The sequence below is a fragment of the Coturnix japonica genome, chromosome 8, assembly GCF_054131305.1.
Source record: "Coturnix japonica strain WE chromosome 8, WE-NBRP24, whole genome shotgun sequence".
In the NCBI taxonomy this organism is placed as follows: domain Eukaryota; kingdom Metazoa; phylum Chordata; class Aves; order Galliformes; family Phasianidae; genus Coturnix; species Coturnix japonica.
In genome coordinates this window covers 8,622,639-8,647,285 of record NC_140670.1, presented here as the reverse complement: position 1 = coordinate 8,647,285, position 24,647 = coordinate 8,622,639, and the positions used below count along the sequence as shown (strand labels likewise).

General features: G+C 45.3%; 1 protein-coding gene and 1 long non-coding RNA gene across 10 annotated transcripts in view; one reads left to right on the top strand and one right to left on the bottom strand.

Moving 5' to 3' along the window:
• Positions 1-13,134, top strand: part of RTKN2 (rhotekin 2) — a 36,872-nt gene extending 23,738 nt beyond the window's left edge. The window contains exons 10-13 of one of the 2 annotated variants that reach the window (XR_001556011.3): positions 1,363-1,528; positions 3,479-3,586; positions 5,098-5,666; positions 12,668-13,134. Coding sequence is in view for 1 of the 2 variants with exons in the window: in XM_015866252.3 (XP_015721738.2) it covers positions 1,363-1,528; positions 3,479-3,586; positions 5,098-5,397; positions 12,668-12,777 (684 nt within the window). In the remaining variant the exon portion in view is untranslated. The remainder of the gene's footprint in view (positions 1-1,362; positions 1,529-3,478; positions 3,587-5,097; positions 5,667-12,667) is intronic. The other variant, XM_015866252.3, reaches the window with a different exon arrangement.
• On the bottom strand, positions 5,043-24,584 carry LOC107315677 (uncharacterized). Of its 8 annotated transcripts, none has more exons than XR_014948507.1 (6): positions 24,200-24,584; positions 16,211-16,344; positions 15,781-15,880; positions 14,670-14,842; positions 6,182-6,281; positions 5,043-5,485 (listed from the first exon to the last, which is right to left on the bottom strand). It is a non-coding gene; the product is annotated as an uncharacterized LOC107315677 (long non-coding RNA). The 8 variants fall into 8 exon arrangements; XR_014948509.1 differs by lacking the exon at positions 24,200-24,584 and adding an exon at positions 22,925-22,983; XR_014948511.1 differs by lacking the exons at positions 15,781-15,880; positions 24,200-24,584 and adding exons at positions 12,836-12,891; positions 22,925-22,971.
• Between the last annotated feature and the right edge of the window lie 63 nt (positions 24,585-24,647).

Sequence of the window (24,647 nt, the reverse complement as noted above, 5' to 3'; positions counted from 1 at the left end):
GGATGTGCTGTTGTTGCAGTAGGTCTCTGCTTGGCCAGGTGGAAGCGTGTTTGCAGAGGTATCAGAAATACTTGTGTTTTTGTAAACGAAGCGGTGTGAGTTACCTTCATTTCCTCACCATGTTGCACACAGCAGAGCTGACCAGTATTTTCTGAAAAAAAAACCTGTTGTGTTTTGTGAGACTTGTAAAATTTTTTAGCGTCTAACACATGAAATCTGTTTTTTTTTTCTTCCATTCAATTAATGACAAGTGCTTCTTTGCATGGTAGTAAAGGCATCACAGAAACTAGACCCACTCTAATTTTCATAGTACGTAGTCTGGGTGATAAAATGAGTTGAGCGATGTCCCTGAACAGTGGGGACGGCCTTGGCTGCAGCAGTGCTGCCGCTCGGTGCTTCTGACGGCAGCTGGATGTTTGAAGTAGAGATTCATTAGTTCTCAATGATTTATGCTGTTCTTGTCATTGTTTTTAATTATTTATATTGCCCTAAATAAGGCAAAACTAAATTCTGAAATGACAAATAGGATTTGCTTGATGTTACAGCAGGACTTTTTTCATGTTGGAAACTTGAGAACTGTATGAATAGCTTCAAATGACAGAGGCCTTTTCCACCCTTAATGATCCCAAGATCATTGAGTCCAACCACGGGCCCCATCTCCACCACGTCCCCAAGTGCCACCTCCACAAATTTCTTGAACCCCCTCAGGGCTGCTGAGCCCATCCCTCTGTGCAGCCTGTGCCAATACGGCACCGCTCTTTCTGAGAAGGTTTTTTTCCTCACATCCAACATGAACCTCCCCTGGTGCAACTTACGGCCATCCTGGACTTTCTCAGCACTCCTGACAACTTCTACAAATGCTCCTTTAAATGGAGACAAGTATCTGAATAAATTTCCTGTCGCAGTTGCCTTTGCCCTGAATGTCCCGAGTCACTGAAATTCAAGTAAGACACACACGTTCAATTAAAAGGATAAAAAATTAGAAGAAATGTAGTAGGAGACCTGACCATGAACAAGTGATTGAACAGAGATGAAATCTCTGGAGAGAAGGAGGCGTGAAGAGATGTGTGAGCACAGCAGGTGACAGCACTGGGAGGGGAAACGCGGGATGTACGTTCTGCAATTCAGAACTGCAATAGTTCTGCTCCATTTTTTTTCCATATATAATTTTAATTGTTTGATAAGCAATTCCTGACCTTAGTTCCTTTTTTTTTTTTTTTTTTTCTTTTTTTTAGTTTAATTGGAGATGAATCTGAATTAGGTAAAAAGGCCAATTTATACTCCCATTATGCTGTCACTGGCCCTAGTCTTGTAAGCGTTGAGCTGCAGCAGTAACTCATTGCCACAGTTTGTCATTTGTAGGATACCAGAATTCGATCTGTGGATAAAGACTCCAAGAAAAGAACCAATAACTTCTCTGTTACCAACCCTGTGTCTGGAGAGGCTGCCACTCAACTCTTTGCTACTGACAGTAGGGAAGAGCTTCATAAGTGGATGGAGGCTTTCTGGCAGCACTTCTATGATCTGAGTAAGTAAGCAGGCAGTGCTGGCATCGTGCCCTTCCTGAAGGATGTTATGTAACATCAAAGGGATCTCTGAACAGTTTGAATTGCAATTGCCTCATAATCCTTTGTTTGCAATGATGGGAAGAAAAATGTTCTTTGGAATAATATTGGGTGGTGGTCATAGCTATTGGAAGACAAATACCCAACTAAACCAATGTCCGCATGTTTGGCCTGTGTTTTTGCAGGAACAAGAAATAGAATGCATCACAAATCCCAAGTAACTTGGCCCCTGTTAGCAGCGTTCTAGATGATTTTTAAATGATTTCCAAACTCTCACTTTCTTTTCCCGCTCTGTAGTTGAGCGGGGCTGCTTCTGCACGCACACCCTTATCAGGTTTGTTTGTTTTCTGAGGTTCTGCAAGACTGAGAGCTTTGGGCCTGGAAGCCTCATGGGAAGTAGTGAGGATGCAGGATTCATCTGGGGCCTTGGCAAGGATTCAAATTCAGCCAGTCCTTGCAAGTAGAAATGTGTATTCCTTACCTAGCAGTATTATGGAGTAATTAAGTTGCAATTTGCTGCATTAGGGATGGATTTTGCTGGCAGTTCTCAGGTTTTGGTATGGTACCCCTTGCCACGAGGGAATGTGCTCACATAGCCACAGTCCGATCCATTCATGCAATGCGCACTGTGTGCTGGAAACTGGTGGCAGCTGTAACATGATGCAAGCGAGGTACATTGATACCGTGAATTCTTTATTTTTCATGCTGAAATGTTTGAAGATGTTCCATGGTTGGTTTTCTTCTTTCCCCAGTAAGCTGTCTTGCTGACTTTGGTAACCTTTGCAACAAAGCTGTTCTTATATGAGCAGAAACTCCTTTCTTGTTCTATAACAGCAGAATGGTTTTCAGGTAGCACACTGTGGTTCTTGTTTAATACCAAATATTAACTACAGGAACTATATAGATTAATTTGTCTTCATCTTTTTCCTCTGCTTTAGTAGTTTGACTCACAGGTTTACCAGGAGCAGAGAACAGCTGCCAGCTATTATGCTGTCACTGACAAAATACAGTCAGATCCCGACAGTCATTTTCACCAGGGCAGAAAACAGAACCAGCTCAATTGATGCAATACTAGTGTTTAATCAGGGGCCACACCAAACAGATGAGTGAACTGAGCTTTATTTATGTAGGTGTTGTAGTTTGTAGTTCTGCTCCTTTTTCTCTGAGCTACAAGAAGAGGTTTTACCAATTAAAGAAACACACCAAGCACAAACTAGGGCATCTTCTTTAAATTAGCTGTGGCGTGGGGTAAAAGAGCCACTACTTATTCATTATAGATAGAATACCCATCGATCTGCTTTTTTTTTTAAAAGACGTTTTCCTTAGGTTCAGAAAAAATGGGTCACTTTGCATTTAAATGCCTTTTTTTTTTCAGTGGTTCTAAAAATCTCTTAAAATTAATGTGCTTGGAAAACTTGGAATGACTGGTATGAACAAAGTAATTTTACTGTGCCTTGTTTTCCTTAAGGTCAAAATCTATTAATAGCAGAAGAGGTTTCCTTGTCTGCTAACAGATAAAAGGCAACTTGCCCTCTATGCAGACAGAACTGTTCCGTTACTGCACGGTGTGTAACACCCAGCTTGCAGTATGTCAATGAGTTATGATTTTTTTTTTCCCAATGAATTTGTCCTGGGTTTGGGGGTTTGAAGGCAAATGATGCTGTTTAATCTTTATGGTGTAACAGCACTGCTGGGATGCTTCAATGAAGGGTGGGAGCTCATCACTTTTGTGCCAGAAGTCGTAATTAATTAAAAGTTGTAAATACTGACAATGTGTCCTGAGCGTTCCTGCAAAGCAGCAGTAGATGCTGTTGGGGCTGCTTTGGAGATGGGCTGTTAGGAAACCAAGGACTTCATTTTTTTCTCAAGCTGAAGTGCTTAAGTTCCGATCATTGTTCTCTTTTCTCTCTCAGGCCAGTGGAAACATTGTTGTGAAGAACTTATGAAAATTGAGATTATGTCACCACGGAAACCACCTTTGTTCTTGACAAAAGAAGCAACCTCTGTCTACCATGATATGAGTAAGTGGGATTTGTCTTTTCAAGTTGCAGGGTAACAGAAACAACACTGTCTGCATGGAGATGGATTCTGGTGCTGATGTTGAAACACCCAGTTTTTCAAGGGCAATTCAGACAATGAAAGAGCAACATAATTGCATACCAAGGAGTTCGTGTTGAATCTGAATTTGTAATTGCACCATTTATTTATTTATTTATCTAACCTTGAGCCAAGAAATCTGCGATCTGAACTGTAAGTAGGGAGACCAGAACGCTCCAAACAAAGCCAACACTAGAAGTGAGCTGTGCTCACTGTGAGAGCAGTATAAGCACAGGGAATATAATGGTAAAACAGTCTTGGCTAGCCAATTAAAATTATTTTTTAGCAAATTATTATTATTTTTAACTTACCTGCTATTTTTCCTTTGATAACAAAGTTAAAAAATGTGCTCCGAACATACCCAGCTGTATTTAGCACTTAGTTTTGGAGAGCAAAAGCTTTTGCAACAGGATTATTTTAGGAGTTTCATTACAGAAATATTATTTACAGACGAAAGTAGGTCACTGTTTTAATGGATCTAATGCAGTAATGGCTGAAAAACACAGTGTGACTGTAAATGCCGGACTGCTGGCTGCTGGAGCTCTGACAGTGCTCAAAATGCCGAGTGGGTCATCGAGTTCCTGAGCATCAGAGCACTGAGCAGTCAGTCCTACCGCAGCCATGAGCGTGGAGCAGGAAGGCAGTAAATCGGCTACACAGGAGTTCTGTGAAGGTAATGCTGTAGTATAATTCTGCTGATACTCAAATAGATCAGTACGGTGCAGAACACAAACTCTGCTTCAGTCCTAGCATACCAGTGCTTTTCTGTTTATTGACAGTATTCATAGGTAAAATCCTGTGTTTAAAATTGTTCTTAAAATCCTTAATGTGTGACCTGAAATAGGAAAGATATTGCTTCTGTTTTAAAGGCAAGCACTACTGCGGACTGCATAGAAAATTCAATATGAGAGATCAGAAATGGGGCAAGACGGTCTTAAAGCACATAAAGAAAAATGGTGTAGGTGAAGACGTTCAATTTTCTGCAGGCCGGAGGCAGAGGAATATTTAGTCATAGATTTTTCCATGCACCTTGTGTAAAATGAAAATCTCAAAGTGCTGTACAGCAAAATGTATCTATTATGTAGATCGTGTCTGTGTGTGTATTATGTAGATCTGTGTGTGTATATGTGTGTGTGTGTCTATATATATTTGTATTACTTTCTTTTTCAGCTTTTACTTGGAAAGAAGGATCGATTCCTACCCTGTTCTCTCAACACCAGCTGTTGTTAAAACAGTTCTCTCCTATCCCCCAGCTTTCTCTTATGAAAGCATATGTAATCTTTTCCATTTCTTCCATTAATACACTTAATAGTAGCTCAGGTTTCATGAGACGTGGTTAATACAGTTCTGTATTCTGAACAGTAATAAAATAGACAGGAGTAAAGTCATGGGTGGCATTTTAATTTGAGTTAATTGCTGTCCCTTAAAATTACAGGCATTGATTCTCCAGTGAAACATGAGGGCTTAGCTGATATCATACAAAGAAAAATTGAAGAGAGTGATGGTGAGTTCCTGCTTTGCCAGCAAAAAGAGCCCGCATCTTCCTTATGGGCTTCGCTCTTTGATGGATCTCATGAGATGGTTGTTCAGAAAAATCTGCATGCTGCAAGTGCTAATGATGGCAGAGGGAAGAAGAGGAGAGCTCCGCCTCCACCCTCTGATAAACCAGCGTACAATGCAGAAGCACGTGGGAACACAGAGGAACTGGACAAGGAGAACTGGGAGAGGCCTGACGGTACGGCTGGTAGTTCTTTTCATTCAGCGTTACCTACAGAAACACAACAGCTGCAGGCACCCAGTGCTGCTCCTCGCAAAATCTGTCCCTGTAGGAAGAACAGTCTGGCTGAGCATAGGAATCCCTTTGCTTTTGGTTACTAAGACAGAGTCTGAAACCAAACCAGTACCAACCCCTAGACAGAAATGCACCACAGAAGCGCTAGACCCTGGATAGTGGCTGCAGCCACAGAATTAATTACTGGCTTAGAAGATTCCCTGGAATTTTAAGTAAGTTCTTAAGCCTTGTACTGCAATGAGTGAAAGCTGGTGTTGGCAGGTAGTTTCTAAGTACTGAGGCTAAAGTCTCATTGGTTTGTTGGTTGGTTTGTTGTTCTGTTTCTCTGTTTTGGATCTTTCATCCAGAACACCACCACCAGCTGCATTATTAATTTACTCATTATCACTAACATCTAAATAATTACTCAAATAAAGGGGGAGGGTTTACGTCTATCTCAAATAATGATGCTATTTTGGAAACAATGTTTCAGTACTTTTTCCTTGAATAACTGGCAGTATTCAGGGTATCTCACTGTGCTGCAGGGATTTTACTGTGGCCTTCTATTAGTCCCTGTGCTGATCCCATCTGCAGCTCCTTAAATTGGGAATTTCAGATATTCAACATCAGTCTCCCAAAACTGATTTTTCTTGGGCTCCATGCTTGGCTTCATCTGAAATATTCCCATATCTCAATGTTTAAGTACTGCTGCTTACAAGATAATGTGCTGTGAACAGTTACTGCTCACCTCAGAATGGCTCTATGAGTTTCTGCAGCAGTTCTCCCAGTTTAAGGGGATCTCTGTGGTCCTTTGTGGTACATGCACACTCAGAATGGACTGTGTTTGCCTGCATATGAACAAGAATGGAATCCATCATCATTTATTTTGGACTAATACAAACATGTCAAAGCAGTATTGCCAATGAATACCCATTTGTGTTTTCCTCCCTATTGCCCTTCATTCCCTGCTTCCCTCTTCCCCCCCCTTCCCTTTTTCCCTTCCTTCCCTCCTTGCCTTCCTCCATCCCTCCTTTTCCTCCCTCTCTTATGTCCCTCCTCTTCCTCCCTTCTCTGCCTTCCTCCCTTCCATCCCCTCTTACATCCCTCCCTTCCTACCCCTCTTACGTCCCTCTTCTGCCTCCCTCTTTCGTCCCTTCTCTTCCTCCCTTCTCTGCTTCCTCCCTTCCATACCCTCTTCCTCTCTATGTCCCTCCTCCTCCTCCCTCATCTGCCTCCCTCTTTCATACCATCTTCCCCCTTCCGTCCCCTCTTCCTCCCTTCTGTCCCATCTTCTTCCCTCTCTTTTGTCCCTCCTCTTCCTCCATCCTCTGCCTTCCTCCCTTCTGTCCTCTCATCCTCTCTTCCATCCCCTCTTCTTCCCTTCTCTGCCTCCCTCTCTTCCTCCCTCCGCTTCCTCCCCTTCCTCCACTCCGTTCCATCCTTCTTCCTCCCTCTCTTCTGCCGCTCCTCTTCCTCCCTCCTTTGCCTCTCACCCTTCCATCCCCTCTTCCTCCTTCCGTCCCGTCTTCCTTTTTCCCTCTTCGTCCTCCCTCCTCTGCCCCCCTCTTCCTTCCATCCCTCCTGTTCCTCCCTCCTGTGCCTTCCTCCCTTCCTCCCCTCCTCTGCCTTCCTCCCTTCTGTCCCCTCTTCCTCCCTCTCTTCTGCCCCTCCCCTTCCTCCCTCTACTCCCTTCCTTTCCTCCTCTGCCTCCATCCCTTCCATCCCCTTTCTCCCTCCAATCCCCTCTTACGTCCCATCTCTTCCTCCCTCCCTTCCCTCCTCTTCCTCCATCTCTTCCTCCCTCCTCTGCCTTCATCCCCTCCGTCCCCTCTTCCTTCTCTCCTCTTTTTCCTCCCTTCCGTCTTTCCTCTTCCTCCCTCCTCTGCCTTCCTCCCTTCTGTCCCCTCTTCCTCCTAACGTCCCCTGTTCCTCCCTGCTCTTCCTCCCTCCCTACCGTCCCTTCTTCCTCCTCCCTTCCGTCCCTGCTCTTCATCCCTCCCTCCCCTCCTCTTCCTCCCTTCCATCCCCTCTTGCTCCCTCCTCTTCCTCCCTTCCTCTGCCTTCTTCCCTTCTGTCCCCTCTTCCTCCCTCCTCTGCCTTCATTGCTTCCATCCCCAATTCCTCCCTCCTCTGCCTCCCTCTTCCATCCCCTCTTCCCGCTTCTGTCCCCTCTTCCTCCCTCCTCTGCCCCCTTCTTCCTTCCATCCCTCCTCTTCCTCTGCTTTCCTCCCTTCCATCCCCTCTTCCTCCCTCTTATGTCCCTCCTCTTCCTCCCTCCCGTCCCCTCTTCCTTCCCTCCTCTTCTTCCCTCCTCTGCCTCCCTCTCTTCCGCCCCTCCCCTTCCTCCCTCCACTCCCTTCCTTTCCTCTGCCTCCATCCCTTCCATCCCCTTTCTCCCTACCGTCCCCTTACATCCCATCTCTTCCTCCCTCCCTTCTCTCCTCTTCCTCCATCTCTTCCTCCTTCCTCTGCCTTCCTCCCCTCTGTCCCCTCTTCCTCCTAACACCCCCTGTTCCTCCCTGCTCTTCCTCCCTCCTCTGCCTTCTTCCCTTCCATCCCCACTTCCTCCCTTCTCTTCCTCCCTCTCTTCCATCCCTCCTCTTCCTCACTTCTCTGCCTTCCTCCCTTCTGTCCCCTCATCCTCTTCTGTCCCTTCTTCTTCTCTGCCTCCCTCTCTTCCTCCCTCCACTCCCTTCCTCCCACCCTCCACTCCCTTCCTTCCCTCCTCTGTCTCCCTCCCTTCCGTCCCTCCTCTTCCTCCCTTCCATCCCCTCTTCCTCCCTCCATTCCTTCCCTCCTCTGCCTTCCTCCCTTCGGTCCCTTCTTCCTCCTCCCTCTGCCCCCTTCTTCCTTCCATCCCTCCTCTTCCTCTGCTTTCCTCCCTTCCATCCCCTCTTCCTCCCTCTTATGTCCCTCCTATTCCTCCCTCCTCTGCCTTCCTCTCTTCCGTCCCCTCTTCCTCCCCTTCCTTCCCTCCTCTTCCTCTATCCTCCACCTTACTCCCTTCTGTCCCCTCATCCTCTCTTCTGTCCCTCTTCCCTTCTCTGCCTTCCCCTCTTCCTCCCCTTCCTCCCTCCACTCCCTTCCTTCCCTCCTCTTCCAGTGCTCCTCTTCCTCCCTCCTCTGCCTTTCTCCCTTCTGTCCCCTCTTCCTCCTTCCATCCCCTCTTCTGCCCTTCTTTCCTCCTTCTGTTCCCCTTCTTTGCCTGCCTCCTTCTCTCTCTCCCCCGCTCCTTTACTGCTTTCCTCCCTCTTCTCCATCCAGTCTTCCTTCTGTCCCTACCCTCCCCTTCCTTCCTCCCTCCCCTCTCCCTCTCCTCCCTCATTCCCTTCCCTCCATAGCTTCCTCCCTCCCTCCCCTCCTTCCCATCTTCCATCCCCGCCTCCCTCCCACTTTCCATCCCTTCCCTGCCTTCCTCCCTTTCCTCTTCCCTCTCCATCCCCTCTTCCTTCCGTCTCTCCCTGCCTCCCTCCCCTGTCTCCTCCATCCCATCCTTCCCTCTCCCTTCCCTCCCTCTGCTCCATCCCTTCTTCCCTGCCTGTTTTTTTCCCTCCTCTCCCTTCTTCCCTTCCCTCCCAGCCTTCCTCCCTCCCTCCTGGCCTGCCTCCCTCCCTCTCTCCCTCCCTCTCCTCCATCCCCTCTTCCTTCCTTGCCTCCCTCCTTCTGCTCCCCTCCCCTCCCTGCCTTCCCTCCTCTCACTCCACTCCCTCCCTCTTTTCCTCCCTCCTTCCCATTCCCTCCCTTTCTTCCCTCCCCCCTCCCTTCCTACCTTTCTTTCTTACTAAAATGTGGCTCTGTAGATCCAATCCCCTTTCACAGAACTTCCAAATTGTTTTTTTTTCCCCACACTCATTTCTGAATTGAGAACTAATTGTTCGGTTGGAAATACTGTACTCTGCTGTTCTTCTATCACTGTTCCCCATGTTTATAATAATATATTAATATAATTATTACGGCTCCTGTGGCACCCACAAAACATCTCTTTCATGCAGGGAAGTTTCCTTTTCCCGGATCCCCAGCTTAAATATCCAGCCCTTTCCTTGCTTGATGCCTTTCTCTCCCAAGCTGGAACTTAGCCAGGAGCAAAGGTCTGCTTGCAGATTTTCCTCCTGAGCCTTAGTATTCAGACTTGCGTTGAGTCGTATCAGCAACTGTATACATACACTTCATTAATTTTTTTTTTTCCAAAGTACCGATGGCTTTGAGAGCTTTACCATTTCTCTGGAAGATATTGTGTGCATGGTTGGTTGGTTTGTTTATCTATTTTTTTTGTCTTCCGCTAAGCTCCTGGCTATACAGTTGTAAAGGTATCTGCTGCATTTCCTCAGTGGCTGTTTGGGATGGAATTTGATGGGCAGGTTTCATTTACAAATCCCTTTGTGGGATTAGAACCCTCTGTTTCAAAAATGTCATTGTTCGTTCTTCATTTAATCACATTCCATTTTCCCTTGGAAACAACCGTAATAATTCTTACAACAAATCATGCTGTTACTTAAGTGGATGGTTTGTGAATGGTTTATAAATAGGAGCAGAAAAACTGAAGAATAACGACATGATTATGTAAATTAGACACAGTCAACTAAGTGGACTGTGCAATTCTGAGCAAGAAACAGGAAAAATAAACAGAGAGGGGAAGGGAAGGCTGCGTATTTCCAAGGTGCAGCTGCAGATTATTTAGCTTTAAATATAGCATTAAATGTAACTCTCCTATGAAAAGAAAGAATGTCTTTTTTTGTGGTAACCCCCTTCCACTTAGCTGCTGTATTTCAAAATAGGTCTCTTAAATATATGAGGGAAGAAGGCAACATAACGAGAATTCATTTTTAAATTCAACAGGCCATTGAATTTCAATGAGCAGTTTCCCTGTTAAATTCAGGAGCTTTGTTTTGAACTGCAACATACATATTTTAGGCAGGCATTTAATATTAAATCCTTCAAGTGATGAACACTCACCCACCCCTCCCGTTGCAGTAGTTAATTACCCCAGGTACATTTTTCACTTGATTTTTCTATTTGCATTTCTAGCTCCACCTTAAGTTATTTTGGTCTTTTTATGCCTTTGATTGCTTATATTGATCTCTGTAGTATCAGCTTTTCTAATTGCTTTGTGTAGCTATAAATCACAATTATGTCCCTTTTAACCTTTTCTCTGATGAGAGGTACCGAATTCCTTAACTTTCCTATGGCAATGAATGTTATCCAAGACTAATTCATCTTCACGTTCTTCTCTGTACAACTCACATATTTAAATATTTGTGTGTGACCTCTGCATTAGATGCTATGTCTCAACAGTGATCCAGCAGGACTACACAGGAGCATCATGCCACCTCCTTACTCTGATTAATACCTCCCTACCCTATTTCTACAAGAATCGCAATATCCTTTTTACAGAAGCATTACCTTGGATGCTGACTTTTACAGGCCAGGTCCTCTTCAGTCCTTTTCCAGAATGTGGTACTTCATCCCCTTATTATTCTAACTTATTTTTTCCTGGAAGTACACACTGTATTTTACCAGCCTTAAAATGCTGCTTATGAAGTGATCCAGATTGCTGTGTGTAAGTGACCTGTCCCCATTCTTTACTACTCCAGCAGCCTGCATGTCCTTTGCAAATTTATTGCAAGTGATTTTTACAGTTTCTTCCAGATCATTGATTTTTAAAATTGAATGCAAGGCAAGGTTTGGAGGGAGAGGTGATAAGTTTTTATTAGACCGGTGACATGAATGGGGGTGGGGAAAAGCAAACAGGCCACTGAGTTCATGTCTCTTTTTTCCCAGATCCTTTAAAAACTGAATAAGATGGAAATTTGGGGCAAGCCCCTGTGCATCCTGCTGGTTCCCTGTTAATACCGCGTTCTGAAATTAGCTACCTGTTTTCAACACAGCAGTCTGTATTGGTCTTTATCTGCAATGGGTATTTTAAAGAAAATGACATGTTCATCTGGTAGTGCTGGTGGGTGCCTTAGGCTCTGAAGGGTAACACTTCAGTGCAGGTGTCTTTGTAAGCTCAGCTTACTGGATCAAAGCAATAAATGCAGCCCATTGTTTGAGACCTCTTCGACTTGAGGCTGCGCTGATTGACATTACAATCTATCCTAAAGTTAGTCTCATACCATCCATTTCACTGCGCTGCCCCGATCACCACTAAGCAAACGAGGTCATTAATTACCCTGATCATCCTCTTTCCGCACAACAATATTGTTCTTGCAGTCCTGCAAAATGTCACGACACTGCTCAGACTTGTTAAACTAATTACACGTTTAGGCTCCTACAGCTGGAAATGTTTCTGCTACCGAATGTAGTTTCTGCTATTTTAAGCAACCGCTATATAATCCCTGTTATGAAGCATCAGTTGACTTCAGGTTTTAATATTTATTGTACTGACTTAGTCTTTTTTCTTTTTTTCCCTCATGTGTTGCCTTTTATTACTGCCTTCGCATCTTCTGTTCAGCAGGCTGCTTTCACTGATTAAAAACTGCAGGCTGCCAGTGAGCGTTGATCTCAGCAATACAATAAAGTCAGTTCTAGGGAAGAGATTTGTGCTCTGCTTTTGTCTGCTCAAAAGAACATAAATAAAAGTAATAAAGCCAGCAAATTTTAGGAGTATAATTACAAGATATATCTGTGAGGGAAACTTTTTAATTTTTTTTGGCTTTTCCATGCGGTGACAAATTACAATATTTCACTAAGACATCGGTCCCCTTCTAATCATTAAAAGACTTGTTCAGAAATTAGAACTTCTCCATTGTTTTTTTCCTTCAAGTGTGCCTGACTGTAATAAGGGCACGTATTCAGCAGAGGAGCCCAACAGCCGAGTTGATTAGCATCTAGAAACAGTGCAGAAATAGGAACTAATTCACGAAGGATAAAAGGAAGTCAGGCAGGCTCCCGCTGGGCTGAAGCTGGCTAAGATAGCACGAGACCTGTGGCTTCTCCCGGCCCTTGCAGCATGGTTACCTGCCTCACAGTTGTGCAGCAACCAGAGCGCTGCTGCCTTGTGCTGGAGTCTGCAGAGAAATGGAGTTCTTGCAGAGTCGCCGCACTGCTACTGAACTGCCCCAACTGCCACCTGTTGTGCTGCAAAGATGCTGGGAGCTTTGCTCATCTTGTTCATTTGCAGCTTCTGAGCTGCGTGTGAAATGCTACTTTTGTAAAGAACACCTCAAGCTTGCTCTGAAAACTGTCCTGCTTGTTCTCTGCTGGAATTAATTCATTTCTGCTTAAAACCAATTAGGTAGTGGGAGTGCAGCCTTGAAGTACAGTGAAGACAACAGCCAACCTTTCTGTTATGAAGCACAGCTTAAGAGCCAGACCAAACTAGAATGTGAATTTCATGTAGCATGAACAACTTGTGTAGCCCTGCATACACAAAGACTCAATTTAGCTACTTTTTAGACGGTACCTTGTGTCCTGTGCTGTTCCTGCATTGCTGGGTCCTGTGATGGTAGGTGGTGCCTGCTGCAATTTTGAAGACTTTAGCTGAAATGTTTACATTCTTACCTTTGTAATTGTTCCTCTGTAGTAATGGTTGTAAGTAGTCATTTTTATGGTACATATGAAAACACTGTCCTAGTATTCAGAATTTATTTATAATTAATAAAAGGAAACTAACATACTGTGAAATATCGGAACACGGATTCTAATGTTGTGCTGTAAACGTACTGTATTTTGATTCAAATTAAAAATGTCTCTAGAGAAAAAGAGCTTCAGTGTAATTTCCTTCAATCCTAGAACTACATTAAACTTTTCTCCATGGCTGGTGGCTGACCTATGGCTAATAGCTCACATCCTACTCTGCCCGCTGAGCATGGCCTCCAATGCGGGCAGCAGCAAACAGCACCACTCCTGGTCCTGTTAACAGAAGGGAAGAAAGAGCACCTGGTAGCGGGCAATACTGGCTCCACTAGCAGTGCAGTGTACCCATGAGATCTGTGCGTGAGCTGCTGACATCAAACGCCATCCTTTTTTCCTCCCTTGTTTAGGGCAGTCTTAGCGACTCCTGTTCTTGCTGGACAGAACTCAGAGCAGTTCTACTTGCTTAAAGCAAACTGCTGCTCAAGCGAGGTATACTTGGAGCTTAATTATCATAAAAGAACTGTAATAAACATAGAGGGAGTTGTTAGATGTTTTAATTGCAGACTATTTGACTGATTTATGAATCCATGTAAAAAAACACAAAGTATGATTGATAATTGCAAGGCAAGCCAACGCAGTTGAGCGTTTTAATGAAGACTGTCACACAGCTAATGCTGCAGTTTGCTTTAAGCAATGGTAGAAAAATAAGAGATGCAGATCTTTTCACATACCAGTGTCAAACGGTCACACTGTAATCTTTCCATATGTGTATTTATAGATTCACAGAACAATCTGCTTGTGAGACATTAAAATGCTTTCCATAGTGAAAAAGCAAATTTTCAACATGTTTATATCAAGAAAGCTTCCTAAATGTTCTTAAACATACCTTACCAAAGGGAGAAAATCCGTAACTAGTGAAGCTTCTTGCACTGCACTGTGGCTCCTCTTCAGATTTCTGTAACTTCCACAGTGGTGACAAAAGAGCACCAAAAATAGAGGATTTTCTTTCCAAACTTTAAAATTTGTGTATTTTCTTTCTGAGAGGGACAGAGCCAATAAGAGCCCCTCTCCTGCGGTCGGGGTCTGTTTCATCGTTGGGTATGAAGGTTGTAGCAAACATATCATGAACTGCACATTGTATTCTTTACCCTGAAGGTAAATGGTACCAGTCTTGTCCATTTTCCTTTGGGTTATAGGTTCAATTTTCTAATTAGTGTACATTTCAGAATTCCACACCTGTTTTGTTTATTTGGTGCCCAGAGCTGAACACTGTAGCTCAGGGGTCCTGTTGGGTTACAAGAACGCCATGTTTCACTAAGTATCACCTCCACCTTAGGCTGCTCTCTCCTCCTTAGTGAAAAACAAATGTTTCCACTGATCTATGGTTGGAATCAACAGTTCTTAAATAAAGCCCTTAGGAAAGAAAAGGGTTTTCTAGCTCTGCTCTAGTGAACTTGCTTAACATCCGACTTCCAAATTTCTCAACATCCAGAAAAATGTGAATGCGAAACTGTCACAAGATGCTTTGTCCATACGACATTTGTTTTTCAGATGGCAGCAGCTGCTGAACTTCCTTTGGTTTTGCGTGATCATTATTCTTTATTCCCTCATGTCTGTACACAAGAATTGAGAGTGTTTAAAATAAACTGAGAGCAACTTACCGGACCTTCTCATGATGTGAATGTATCAGCTGGAGTCACGAGAGCTGGTGTACAGAGCTGCCAGACTCAGCCTGTTGATCTGGTTAGTAGGAAAATCTGGTGCTGGATGATGCAGCTCCTTTGATGACACCGTGGGAATGCATCTTCTCTTGGCTGCTCCAAGGAAGCATGTACTGTGGAGAAGAAAGGGATGGGAATGAGCATGATGTGAACATCTTTTCTCGCACTGATCCAAATCTAATTGCAGCAGGTTATCCAAGGGAGTCAGGAGGGACAATTCAAACAGCACTTTCACAGTCAGAGCATGGCACCCTTTGTGTGAAGAAGTCACCTTTGGGTGTTTTTCTGCTAAGGCCTTTGTTGAGTACCTGGTTACTCCTGCTGCAAATCAGTCACATCACAATGCACCTATCACTGGCTGCAGGCACACAGAGCAGTTCTTCCTGTAGCAATGCAGAAAGAGCCCCTACAGGTGCCAGCGTCGCTGTGGCTGGTGAGGAGGTGCAGCAGTTTTTTTAATTTTTATTATTTTAGAAGGAGTTTGTGCATTCAATACATGACAGTCTGCTTGTGAGCTCATGAGAAAGTGATTTTAATATCTCATTGACTCACTCTTCAATGAAAACCAGTCTGCTTTCCTCAGACTAACTCAGTTTTAGCCCAGTGCCTACCGCTGCCTATAGACCAATGCACACCTTTCTATCACAGAATCACAGAATGACCTGGGTTGGAAGGGACCTCAAGGATCATGTAGTTCCAACCCCCCTGCCTAGCAGGGCCACCAAACATACACCTTTATCTATCTATCTATATTTTCTATCTACCCATTAAAGAAACGGTGTAATTCCTTGCTAAGTAATGTAGTTTAACTTCTAAGCATTGATGCATAGCCCACTATTTACATTTTTTGGTAAGAATAAAACATGGCAGCTCAGTTTGCTGTTACTCTTACAGCTCGCAAGACTACTTAACACAAACTTCAACACCAGTTCAGTTACTTGCCTTTTTCTACATTTTCCTTAAGCAGGGCAATTATTGTCAGGCTCCATCTACCTGCCACTCAAGCACTGAACACAGCCAAAGGGTTACTCAAAAAAAAAACAAACCTTACTTGAATCAGAGTACAGAGTTACAAGGGCATACGTTCAGTTCAGGCAGTTGGCTGCATAGAGCAAGAGCAATGCAAGGCCACAACTCCTCAGATCCTCCTCCTGTAAACAGAGACAACAAGGACAGCAGCTTCCATCACACTTTTTGAGGCATTCCTTAGTGATGCCACATTTGGTGTTGGCGGGATGATGTTCTGTCACCAGGACTCAAACAGCACCACGTGCACAGACTCTCCTGAACTGGGAGTGAGCAGTGGCTGCGTAACTGAGGGGCTGGTGGGTGGACTGTCACTGTCACTGCTTGCATTTCCCTGCATTAGGAAGGCCTGGATGTAGCACAGCTGGAATGCAGCGCTCCCACTACAGCTCCTCCCCAACATTCAGGAGCTTCAACCCTCGTGGTCTGAGACATTCAGCTGCTGCTGCACTCACCTGATTCCCGCTGCTTATTTATCTCCTGGTGTCACTGGTCACACACAGATTTCCTCTCCCACTTGGACTCCTGCTGTACACTGTTTCAGCACAACCGCAGGTCCAACACGCCCATGTTTTCCACTTATTTCAAACTAAAAACAAACAAACAAACAATGTAAATTCAATCTTTCTAAATAATAAGGTAAACTCAATGTTTCTAAATAAATAAATAAATAAGGTAAATTCATTCTTTCCTAGAGAAAAATCAAGCACAAAGCAGTCCATGTTAGAGGAATACTGTAATCATGCACAGTGTGACTGCTGCTGCCACTGCTGCTCCTACATTAGGGCTACCGCCTTGCTCTGCAGCTCTGGGCTCCACTTGCACCTCAAACTTCCTCAAATTTTCTTCCCTGCTCCTCCTCAGACTCCAAAAGGGTGGAGGAAAGCTTTACAAGGAGAAATAATTGAAGTTCTCATTTCTACAGCACTTAATTGAATCAAGTATTTTTAACACAGGAACAAGGCAGTTTTGGAAAGATGACTCTATGAGTTCCAAATGACCCACAGGAACCCAATTAGGATGTTCTCAGAAAAGCCATCTGGCATTTTCACTGCCTTTCAGCCTACTGGGCAACTTCTTCAGCTTGCTGTAGTGACAGTATTCAGAGGCAATCCTGTTCCATCCTCATGCTTCTATTTTGAAGCCCCTTACAAGAAGTTTTGAGCCTCTGTGCTCTCCTTCCCTTTTGGTGTCCTGTAGGAGTCAATCCTTGCTGACAACAACATCCTGCATCCTCAGCTGGCTTCTGAAGCTTGTGATGATGCTCCTTTTGGCCATGGAGCAGTTTGGGCCTGCCTCACCTGAGACACTGCAAGAACAGCACTTATATGGGTGAACACCTTTACTGTGTCACCCCACAGGCACAGGAGCTGAAGAGAGAGCAGAGCTTCTGATCCCAGCACCTGAGTGAAACTGGGGCAGCAATCCCATTATACTTTCTGGCCATATTCCCACAGAAGTACCACTCCAGATCCAAAGCCAGAGGTGGTGCCCTGGGCGTGCAGCCAGACGCTCTCCCTCCTGCCCACCCAGAGCATCCCCGCACACCCAGACATCCCAGGCACTTGCTGTGCCTTGTGTGCCACTCCAACACAAACAGTCTGAAGTGCTCTGCAAACACCCAGCCTCACAATATCCCTGATTAATTTGTTGCATGACAGCAAAAGTAGCTTGCAGAGGTTTACATGTATCAAATAGCCTTGCATCAGCCCTTACAATGATATTAAGGCCTGATAGTGTTCATTTGCTCGCCCTTTAAACCACATCCAGCTCCTACCATCAAATGAGATATAAATTCTGGTTCTGATAAACTAAAGCAAACAAGATTTTCCACGGCTCCTTCCCTGCCCAGCCCCATGTCTCGAGGTGTGACGCTCATTTAACCCCCTGGAACACGGCTGTGGCTGACAAAGCCAGATTCCCTTCCAACGTTCCCATTCATGCATTCTGTCAAACCGCATTTTCTTTGATTTTATCAAGATCTTCTTGACTGTGATCTTCAAAGCAATTAATTCAGTGTTCCATGATTGCAGCTGCTGAATAATTGTTTGTTAGAGTATTTTCTTTCCCAGGCAAGAGATGTAAAATAGTTGCTCTCCTCAATAAACAACTTGTCAAATGTGATTAGTTAATGGACCCGTAATCACGGAATAGCACGAAGGTAAGGATTTGGTAAGTGCTATGTGAAAGTGCATATTTAAATTAAAGCTATAGGAGAAGATTTTCCCATAGGAAATCTTGCTGTCAATGCTGAAATAGACTATTTACCATTCATAACGGTTAACTATAGATCATTAATTAAAGAAAACACGAGATTAGCTATCAAGCATTTCAAACTAAAGATGCACTGATTGATCAAGTGACTTTAAAGTCAATACAGAAGATCCGGTTAGTGCGCAGGTCCCCATGCCTGAGCTGGCCTTACTGCGTAACTGATACACAGAAGTAAAAGCCCATTAGAATTAGGGTCCAGATTTACCATCCAGCCATAAGCTCCCAGAGCCTGACAGCAGCCATCAGCCCTGCTGTGCTCCGTGCTGCTCCTGGTGAGATGCACACTGAGGATGAGGCAAAGCAGAGGGCTCCCGCTCAGTGTTTAGTGGCAGAGAGAGAACCTCTCATTCTTGGCAAGTAAATGCTGAATTCAAAGCTAAATGCAGTTACAGTGAATGCATATTAAAGCTCCAAAAGTGAATTAATCTGCCTGTTCTTATCTTTAAATATTAAATCTACCTTTCCACCCATCCTTTAAAGCAAACCTCTAGAACCATACAGGGGCAGCTGCTGAGAAGCTGGAGCCCCGTGATGAGGAACCCTGCAAGGCTGGTTTTTTTTGCTCTTCCCTTCATCTGGGAAACATGCATTCAGTTCTATCAGCTATTCAAAGCAAGAGTGCTCCTGCCCAGGAAAAAAAAAAAAAGAAAAAGAGGAGGGGAAAAAAAAGCACAATGTTTTTTTTTTTTTAAAGCTGTATCTATTATAGGAATTTAATTCCCATTTGGGAATTACAGCAATAATACAATAATAATAGTTGTTGGTTACCACACACTAATTTCCAACTATTTGAGGCAGCTGCCTTCTGCTTTCTGTGCACTCTCTTAGCATTAGACTCCAATATCAAGTGAAATTACTCTAAACTGTCTGTCAGATTTGACTGTTCTTTTAGAATTATGTCACTGTTACTTACATTATGTAATAGCAACTGGGGGAATTTAATTACTAAGTCACATATGAAAAATAAGACTTCAGCTTTCAGCCTTCAACTAATTAACCCCCTACCTACCAGCAACAAGGGCACACAGCACACAGTGCTGGGCAGGGCCAGGCCTGGGCCATTCACTGCTGCACATAGGCAGAGTCTGTGGGGTTGGTGCTGCTTGTAGAGCAAACCTCACTCGTTCCTGTTTGCTTTTTGGAGGCCAGAGGGAGGCAAAGCTCAACCTGAATGCATACATGTTTTCCCTAAGGACCTGACACCCTACAGGCTACCATATACTTGCCAGTAAAGCAAGTTTCTAAGTACAACTTGTTTGCTAAGAATACACCTTTCTGCCAAGCCCAGTTCCTAACAGAGGGTTTCAAAGAGCCAGTCCTTCTGAAAGCATGCAGATAAACCAACTCATCACTTAACCATATGGATAAACATGGCTAAATACATAAAACCATATCGTCACACAACCATACACACAACATACAGTGACGGCAGAGCTCCAGCAGCTGGAGGTAGGTGATGCAGGTCACCAAACATCACAAGGCTGCAGGAACATCCCCAGAGCCAGCTCAACACCAACCAGCACCATGCCACCCCTCCAGGTAGCTGCCTACACTCAATGGGTGGATGCAGGGGTTTTCCTCTCAGGCCAATTGCTGGGGGCTGGATTGGATGGTGGTACCTGCACACTGCTCTCATGCTGGTTACCATATGCAGCTGCTGTGGTTTGGCCAAACACAGTGTTTTAATTCTCTCCCACTGGAGAGAGGAAACTTCTAAACTAGATCACAGTTAATGAAAAATAAATAATAAATAAGCAAACATCATTAAGAAGAATAACAACAAACTTCAGGGCCCATCCAGAAAGCCACAGCCAGAAAGGGCTGGGAACTGCTGGTCTCTGACTTGCTGCTTCCAGTCCTTTCATTCCCGTTTCCTACACAATGCACACCTGAGCTGAGTGGGATACGCGATCAATAGGTGCTACAGGTGAGCTGTGCAGTGGCCCTCTGCCTGAGCGTGGATAAATCATTTGACCTCCTTCTGCCTCCATCAATTCTGCTGTAAAAGTAGCTTAACACTGCGCTCAGTGAGGAACAGAAGCTCCTTCTGAGCAGAGCCATCGTGCTCAGCTACTGGGGCTAAACACATCGCGGCCAAAGGAAGCCAGCAGAAATAACACAGAGAAAGGAGCGCAGCTCTGCCCGCATTTTCTGCCCATACACAGCAAAGTGAAACCTGGATGCTCTGCATGGCGTATCTCTAGTCACTGGAAACAAAACCCTCTATCTCATTGGCATACAGAATATCTTCATGAATCAGCCACTCTGCCTTCCCACTTCTGCCACTTTATTTACTGCTATAGCTCCCTAGTACAAGTGTGAAAGGATCAGCGCTAGCAGGGGCCTTACTCGACTCAAAACCCAACACAGACTTTGACTTTTTATGTTTGATTTTGATACAAACTAGAAACGATGAGACCTATGACTTCCTTATGAAATTGATCATCTCCTTCTTGCAGCTTTCTTCTCAGCTGCAGCAGCCTTTGTAGGGCATGGGGGCACATCTGAAGTCTGAGCCAGGACTGCTGGCTGCCACAGAGTGTTAGCACACCATACTGCCCATAGCCACATCCCTCACACATGGTGATGAACAGCCCCTTAGAACCCCCCCAGAGAGAGGAAAGTACCTTTAATGAGCTGTCATCAAGTCCGCCCTTGTGGGAGCCCATCTTGGTATTAGAAATACTTGAGAGATTCTGATGACAACCTGGAAATGATGTAATTGAAGAAATTCTGATGAAAACAAACACTAATGACAGTGTCTGAAAGTTGCAGCTCAACACGAAGCAGATACTGATGGCAGAGAATAACAGACTGCAGCTGGAAATCTGGAGTCTCCCTATGACCTGAAGTTCAAGCCTAAGCACTGTGCACTGCACAGACACTGCTACAGAGTCACCCCCCAGCCCACGGCAGGGCTGAGATCGGGTATGTCCTGATGGGACACTGCTGCTCTGTTTGTAAGGGCAGACAGGAAGGACTGATGCACCACTCCATTGCAGAGATGTAAAAGGGCCTTTTCACCTCATTTCCCTAATGGCACATGCTGGGTCCTTATTATTTGAGAGGTTAACATAAATTGCCTTTTTTTGCATTATTTTGTGCTGGTCTCGCCTTCTCGTTTAGAAGATGTTTATAAAACGGTTTTTCCCATCACCCAGCTGGCGTAAGCCAAGGTGCAGGGCTCCTTTCCACGCACGCAGCACTGAGCACACACCCCCTCCTCCCTGTGTGTTAGTGCTGTATGTAAATCAATACTTTCCACTCCCTATCGATCGCTTTCTCCATCAGCAATTCAGCTCGCATCCAGCTACAGCTCCTCTAACGCTGCAGGGGTGCGGGGATGCAGCTGGGAGGGCAGCAGCGCCCAGCAGCAAAGCCAGGCTGCTGCAGGACACAGCAATGCACTGCAGCACCTGGCCACGCAAACCCCCTACGGTTGACTTTTGTACCTCTCTTGTGGGTCACCTTCAATACAAATAAATATTAATAAATATTAATAAAGCTTACTATCTGTATATCTCAAATATAACACGGTAACTCTGTAATTCAATGTCGTTACTGGCCTTCTTTAACATATAATTTAATGCCCGTATAGCTATTTTGTTTGGGTATGACTTTCAGAATTACAGCTGAAAAAAAAACCAACCCCGTGTGCTAGTTAACTACATTTTATGGAAAGTATTTCTTTCATGTTATTTTAAAACTGTGGAGCCTGGGGAAGGGTTTTACGGCCCACAGAACCTCACAAGGTAGTTAATTTCTGTTTGAGCTGGTTTCTCTGCTATTTTAAAAAGTGCCATCGAGATCAGTGCTATTTCTCTTGGTCGGGTGCCAGCTGACTGTGCTGCAGTTGCGACACATCCCCGCGCTGTTAGCAAGCAGGCAAACAGAAAACATGGGAGCTGAAAGCTGGGCTGGCTGCAGGGCCACAGAGGAGCTGGCTGGTGTCCCTGAGCTTCTGAGGGACAGGAGTGTGGGGCTGCATCCTGCTGCCCTGCACAGGAACCAGAGGATGGGGAAAGAAGATGGAATGGGCTGGTTACCACATCTCTCCTGCAGGCAGCAAGAGGGCCTCAGTCACGTGCATACAGCAGATTCAATGGAGCACGTGGGTCCTCGTTGCGTTTGCGTTAGATCAGAGACATGCGCTCTACTTTAAAAGCAGTAATTGGGTGGTTAGATGAGCCTTAGGCAAGCTCAAGCTATGCACTAAATATTCTGCCTTTTGTTTCATAATGAATTATTTTGTGTATGTAAGCAAAGCATTTTTCTTTTTTTGGGGGGGGGTCTTTCCTGTGCAGCTTGTTTCTAGCCTACTTGTGGGTGTGTGTTGAAATCTTTGCCTTTTACTTACAAGGTCAAGTGCTTTAATCAGGAGCAAAAAAAAAAAAAATACAGTGTGCTTTAGTCCTAAATTCTCTGTGTGACTGCCAAATATAATTAGAAACAAATGGCTTTATTTCTCATTTGAGAGCTCTGCAGACACTGTGGGAGAAGGGGGAGCTTGTGTTTTGGGGAGCTCACAAACACACACACTGCCATGAAAAGATTCGGTAAGAGGGAAACACGGTGCTTGGGAGCCTCGTACTGGTGGGGCCTGGCTGCCACGAGGAGCTGTAGTGTGAGCATGCAGCCACGGCAGTGGAGCCCATGGCACTGCCCTGCTGTTTTAAAGAATCGATAGATAGTTTCTGCACTATCATGGCTAAAGAGTCCCCTGCCGCTAACGTGAGAAGTTTGGCAGCACCTCCTCACAACATGGCGACACCTCACAGCGCCACCCCACCATATGGCGCCTCCACACAGCATCACCCCGCAACAAAGCATCACCAACAACATGGCGCAGCCCCACGGAGTCACCCCACAACAACACAAAATCGCCTCAGACTCACCTCACAACGCGGCATCACCTTATGGCGTCCGGCAACAACATGTCGCCGCCTCACAACACGGCGTCACCCGACAACATGGCGCCGCCTCACAACATGGCGTCACAGCGCCACCTGAAGGCCCAGCCTCAGCTCAGGACGCAGCCGGACGGTGCGGGGTGTCTTGGGCACGTCCCCTCACCGCAGCCAGGGCGCAGTCCTGAGGGCACGGCAAGGAGCACCGTGCGCCCACCTTACACCCCTTCTCTGAGGGTCATCTGAGACACCACTAAAGGGATTTTTTTTCCTAATTACATTTCAGAGCCAATTGCAGGAAAATAGCGTGTTTACCCCTTGGCCTACCTTTTTTCCCCTCCGTTGAAGACAGCTCCGTGCGCGCTGCCCCTCAGCCCGGCTCCATGCTGTGTGGGGCAGTGGCTCACCTGCAGCTGCTACACGGTGCTGAGCTCGTTACTGGCAATAACGCAGCTGTGGAGCTGCTCGGTCTCCTCCAGGAGAGCAAACAGGTTCTTTTTTGTGATCCATTGCTCAAATGAAACTTCTTTTTTCTTTAATTTTCTGCATGTGCTGAGAAACACTCTCCCAAGTCCTTCAAGTGCATTCTCACCCCAGTGCTGCTCCCACATTACAGTGCAGGTCTGCTGCTGGCACACAGCAGGAGGGATGTGGGGATGTGACTGTGTCAGTAACACTGCCCCATTACTGTCCCTAAAGAGGCTCGGGGCTGATGTCCCCACTGCACAGCACAGCCCATCCCATGGCAATTCAGGCTCACGGCTCAGGTAAGACACTAGATGGAGCGTGTCACATTTTTAATACTTTTTTTTTTTTTTTTAAATAAATTCCATAAGGGACAAATTGAAAAGCTAAATGAAGGACTTTGGAAGCTCTGGCAGCAGGTGAACCCACCAAAATGAGACTGCAGAGGTACAGGCTGCATGCTGTAGCTCCAGGAAGGTGCTTGGTATTCCTGGAAGGCCTGCAGGAATGTGCTGCCAGCCAAGCTCATCTGCCTGCTCCTCCCAGTAGCAGAAATATCATAAAAGGCTTTCCTGGAAACTAGCAGCATGGTGCTGCTGCTCTTCAGCCCAATTGGGGTGGGTTCCAACTGTGTCAGCGTGAGCTGTGCTGAGCAGAGGTGAGAAACCCAGCAGTGATTTTTCCTGCTGCAGAAATGTGACCCACCATGCAGACCAAGCTTGCTGCACCATGGCTCTCTGTATAGTTGGAATAACACAAGAGTAAATTGATAGCCAGAGGCTATCTAAGAAGACTCACCAGTGTTGAGGCCTTCAGTTGAGATGGATGCTCACCAATGTTGAGGCTCACCACAAAAAATCCACAAAGCAGCCATCTCCAGAAAGATGCTACCTTAGTGGTGGTCAGCCCTTAAATGGGATCTAGGAGAGGTAGAGTCAGGTTCTACCCCTTCAGGAGCACAGCTCAATTACCTTCACCTGTGCTCCCACAGCTGACTCGTCACTTGCCCCAGATGGTTAATCAGAGGTTCAGGCTGTGATCAACAGTTTCCCTTACAGCTCTCTCCAAAGGCTGCCATATTAAGGGGGCTGTTGGACACAGTGAGGAACAGAATGCACACTAATTTCACTCAGTGATCATTTACTGTCCTCAACAAACTGAACAGTTAGCATCTGTCTGCAAAATCTTGGTGGACCTGACGAGGCAGAGGGTGATTTTCAGCCACGTGTTTGAGCTTGCCAAAACA